The 5052-nt window shown below is 38.4% G+C and overlaps 1 protein-coding gene across 1 annotated transcript in view; it reads right to left on the reverse strand.

Moving 5' to 3' along the window:
* Positions 1-1899: 1899 nt before the first annotated feature.
* PLA2G12A (phospholipase A2 group XIIA) overlaps positions 1900-5052 on the reverse strand; it is a 14435-nt gene continuing 11282 nt past the window's right edge. The window contains exon 3 of the mRNA XM_019635991.1: positions 1900-3011. Coding sequence (XP_019491536.1) covers positions 2825-3011 — 187 coding nt within the window. The 3' untranslated portion in view covers positions 1900-2824. The remainder of the gene's footprint in view (positions 3012-5052) is intronic.

Consider the following 5052-nt stretch of genomic DNA (forward strand, 5'->3'; position numbering starts at 1 on the left):
TGGAATTATTTTTAAATAGAGCCAGAGCAGCCAGCCATTCCAGAGGAACAAGCATGCTTGCACGTCTTGCTCCTGAACCTTCCCAGTGTCTGAACTGGGTAAATTTACCTTTGGAGTGGGCCGGACAATGTTGCCTCACTAACAACTGTTTGTAAAGTGATAAAGACCAACTGGAACTTGAAGCAAACAATCAGTTGAGAGAGCTTATGGGAGGAGCTAGGGCTTATGGAACTTCTTGCACGCTACATAATCCCCAGAACCTACAGAAAGAACTCTTTATAATAAAGCTCTATGGTTCTAACTTCCTTTTCCCTTCTATAAATACCCCTCTTTCTTGGCACGCGGGCCAGAGTGGGTATTTGGTTTGCAATGTCTGCATGCACTGGGCTGCAACCCCTTCTATTTCCAGAACAAATCCTTTTTGGTGATTGGTGACGAAACACCTAGTTAATATTATTTTTCAGTTGACAAAAGCTATCGGGAAGGCAGACACCCTGACCATGAGGACTGATGATTATGGATGTTGTTTAAAATCTGGACCCAGCCACGTACAGACATACCTCACAGATATTGTGGATTCAGCTGCAGACCACCACAATAAAGTGAGTAGCACCATGAAGCGGGTTACAGGAATTTTTTTGGTTTCCTAGTGCAAATAAGCTATGTTTCCGCTATACTGCAGCCTACTAGGTGTCAACAACCTTATTGACACTTAAAAAACAATGTGCATACCTTAATTAAAAAAATAACTTATTTGCTAAAAAATGTTAACCATCGTCTGAGCCTTCAGTGAGTCACAATCTTTTTTGCCTCCATGCTGATGAAAACACAATATCCGTGAAGTGCCGTAAAGCAAAGTGTAACAAAATGAGGTCCGCCTGTATAACTAGAGTACCTTAGCTTTACCAATAGAAATTCCTTTCTTCTATTCATGTAATTATTTCCCTTTTCTCATAAAAATCCATTGCCTTCACCCTGAAATTGGGACAAAATTTGGGTTTCTGCCTGAATCAGTGCTTCTGATTGCAGTTCTGTGATCTCAGTGCTGCCAAGAAGATCCATGAATTTATTGTAAGTTTCAAGTTGCCTGGTCAAGTGTTTCAGTAGTAAATATTAATAAATATTAAATATTCATAATGGCTTACAAAATTATACCTTTAAAAAAGTCTGAAAAGTATCAATTAAGAGTTCCAAACATTTGGAGCCCAGTTTACTCAGCCTTGAGGGATACACTTGCCTTGCCTAACAGAGGACACATCTCTTAGAACAGCTGCCACCATCTCAGTTTTGGGTACCTGTTATATAGTAAGTTGTCACTTAACATCGTCAGCAGGTTCTGCAACTTTACGGGAATCGGCCCATAACGAAACTGATTTTATCACAGGCTAATTGATAGAAATGAGAGTTAATTCCTATGGCATCTCATCAATGATGTCGAAACAATATTATTTGAGGACTTGGTGTATTCAGTTAGGAATGTGGCCCTTTTTCCAGAACTTATTTTTCTTTCTGCCCAATTCTGCCTGTAATGACGTAAGAACCACTTCTGGTGGTGTCTTTCTCTGACTTTCCAAGCAGTTGATCTAAATCACTTTGGCCACAGGTTACCCAAAAGATACATGTAGCTCAGGATTCTGGGCTTGGGCAAGTCTACAGCCAGCAGTAAGCAAGGAGCAGTAGAGGAACACAGCTGAGCTTTCCAAGGACTTGAAATGCTTTTAACACTCACAGACATTTTCAGAGGCAGCCACGTTTCTGGGATTTGCTCTTAAACCTGTTACTAATTGTTAATGTAAATAAGAGATCTATAAGTGATAGTTCTTTGTATCTTGCTTTTCCATCCCTTTTGACCCCACAGATAAAGATGTAAACACCAACAAACAAAACAACAAAAAACCCTAACAGTATCACTAACAGTTTTTATTAAGACTCCTATTAGTAAAGGTTTACAGTCTTTTAAAAATATCCCAGAATCTACTATGAGGAGCAAGTACTAGGAATAAACAACAAAGCATCACAGCATATAATGCTCTGATGTTTATGTTAAACAACTTTGCATTTGTCTTGTTAATCCCATCTTTTCTCCAGTTTAGGCAAAGGTTATAGCACACTATGATATTTGTCATGTGAGTGGTTCATAAAATGGGAGTGGCTGTGCTTCTGAATTTTATTTATGTCACATTCTAGGAATATTGCATAATACCTAGATATCCTGGTTTTGTTCCCTAAGAGGTTACCAGATGATGGTTCAAATTTTACAACAGAACAGACATGGAAACCTCGTCCTTGTAACTAGTTCCGCCATTAATAGAAGTGTGACTTATTCATATGCTCAGTGGGCTACAGAAAAACAGCTTATTATGTGTTCATTAAAATAGAGAAAAAATAAAGTCAGATTCTTCCAGGCATAAATGTGTATTTAAAATTTTATAGTAAACAAATATACTTCTGAGTGAAGATCTTCCCATATTTCCAAATAAGATATATTGAACATACCTTATAATGAATTTTACATTTGACTTCATTTCTTTTATAAATAATGTTTGTGAAAACGAAGTTACAGACTCTTCAAAAAAAATTTCCCCTTAACAAAATGCACCTCTCTCTGACATTGGTCAAGACAATCTGGCACACTAAGGCAGTAACGTCCAGAAACATAAACTTCCCCACTTGTTCTGTACTTTGAAGTTTTAATGTCAAAATAAGGTCTTAGAATAATCCTTTCACAGAAATCAGGCAGCTTCATGTTGTAAAAACATTAGCTCTTTGCCAAAGGTTATGTTCTTCCATCCTCATCTGCTGTCACCACCTGTCTGCATCTTCTTTAAAGATCCGTTTTTTCTTCGTAGCGACACCTGCAGGCGGCTCGCTGGCTATCCAGGTATGGTTTACAGCCTAAGTGTATAACACTGTCAAACAGGAGCTCCACTGTTGTTTCACATGCTGCAAAGTAAGAAAGTGCCATTACTGTGGGGCAGCTGCAAAGCATCGCTTTCTTCACACATAATACATGTTACAGCACAAGCACATCCTTCGTAGGCACTTAAACATGTTAGGTGAAATTCCTCCCAAGCCCTCATTTTCTCTCTCTCTCTCTCTCTCTCACACACATACACACACACACACACACACACACACTCGCTTTCAATTTCAGCCTCTTTACCATGTATCAACTTTTTGTTTGCATATAATTGTTCAATGTAATTTTCTGTACTATTGGGTTGTCGGAAAAGTCATGACATATTTTTTTCTGTTTTTCGTTGCAAAAATGCATCATGACTTTTCTGACAACCCAATAGATAAACGCTCTCTCAATAGATAGAGCTCTCTCAATAGCACTGATCAATCAGTTCATCACTGTTAATTTTCCTTTTATCTGAAAAATGTCACTATTAGAGATGCCTGATGACACTCTTAAGTTTGCATTTCAAGGAAAGATTTTTAGGTGTAGAAAAAAATAAAGGTTAAAAACAGCGAAGCTTCAAAATATTTAATTCTGGCCAATGGTTTCTAAGAACTGATCACATCATTTGAGATGCTTAAAGTAAATGGACCCAAGCCTCTTTCTTTGACCAATATCCAAATTTAGCTTGGGAGGGTAGACATAGGAATCAAAGGTGCTTTTCTTCTGGTAGGGTTAAAAAATTGTCTTTAAGACTATAAAAAAGATAATGGGTTTACTTTTCTTATTCTAAGAAGCCTAGAACACCTGGGTGAGATTATCTTAATATATTACAGTTACAGAGACATAGCACAGAGTGCCTTTTAGTTGTCCAAATACCTCTGGTTTCAAATAGTCATGTTAAGGAACTTTTCATTACAAAATCTTGACATTATCAAAGTTCTCCAAAAGACTGTGCCAGTAAGGAACACAACCAACCACAGAAGTGTAAAGGCTATGATTATTAACTAAAAGATTGCAAGGGAATTGCTTTCATCATTGAGCTACATTAGTATGACCTCAGGCCAGAAAACAGGAAACATAGCCACCTATGCTTCAGCTGTACAAGTTCACGGCAGCTGACAGCTTGCAAGGGCACTCAGAGGTTATGAGCTCAGACTTCACCTGGAGCAGAGATTTCTTCCTTGACAGCTATTAACTAGGGTCTCAGAATCAGACGTTAAGAGACTATTTGGGGAATGCTGTCATAGACAGAACACAAGTTGTAGCATTAGAAGTATGTATCTGGGGGCAAATTACTTATTTCTGAACCTCGGTTTCCTGCCTTGAAAAATGGGTATAAAGCCACCTGCTTGGGGTTTTGTAAACATCAATGAAAACATGTCCAAAGTATCTAGCGAAGTCTGTTATGGAAAGTACTTTAAAATGTTAGTTTCCTTCCATGCTGTTCTGATTTAAGTGTATGGTACATTCTTTGGCTTGACAGTGAAGAAATCTCGTAACTGGTAGTATTTGTACAGTGATGTGCATGCCCACAATTATCTCATTTTACCCTTATGACAACTCTCTGAGATAGGAGAAATCATTCTCATTTGTAAATGAGGACAGTGAAGCACCTTCTCCCTTTGCTGGTTCTGCCTGTATCCCAACCCTTCAGTGTAATAATCATTACCGTGAGAACGACGATATGCTGAGTCCTATAAGTCCTCCTAGCAAACCACTGAGCCTGGGGTGGTTTGGGGGACCCTCCTGACACAAATACATATGAAGGGACAGAGTTATGATTCAAATCTTCTAAGAACTTCCTAGTTTAAATCCAATGTGCTTTACTTTTAATTCACTGGATCCAGGGTTTCACACTTCAGGCTCAGGATAATCAGAAATACAGTAATACCTTGGTTTGCGAGCATAATTCATTCCGGAAACAAGCTACTCGTATTGCAAGACATCACTCATTTACCACGTTAAAATCTATTAGAAATGTTGGCTCGTCTTGCAGAACACTCACAAACCACGTTACTCTCAATCCAAGGTTTCACTGTATACTTCAGGGCACAAGATCTTGGGTGAATTCTTCTCTGCTTCACATACCCTCCCTCCCATGGTTTCCTAACAGTTTTTGCTTCCATGACTATAAATCATTTTAGATT

This window comes from Hipposideros armiger, unplaced genomic scaffold (assembly GCF_001890085.2).
Source record: "Hipposideros armiger isolate ML-2016 unplaced genomic scaffold, ASM189008v1 scaffold_26, whole genome shotgun sequence".
NCBI classification, from domain to species: Eukaryota; Metazoa; Chordata; class Mammalia; order Chiroptera; family Hipposideridae; genus Hipposideros; species Hipposideros armiger.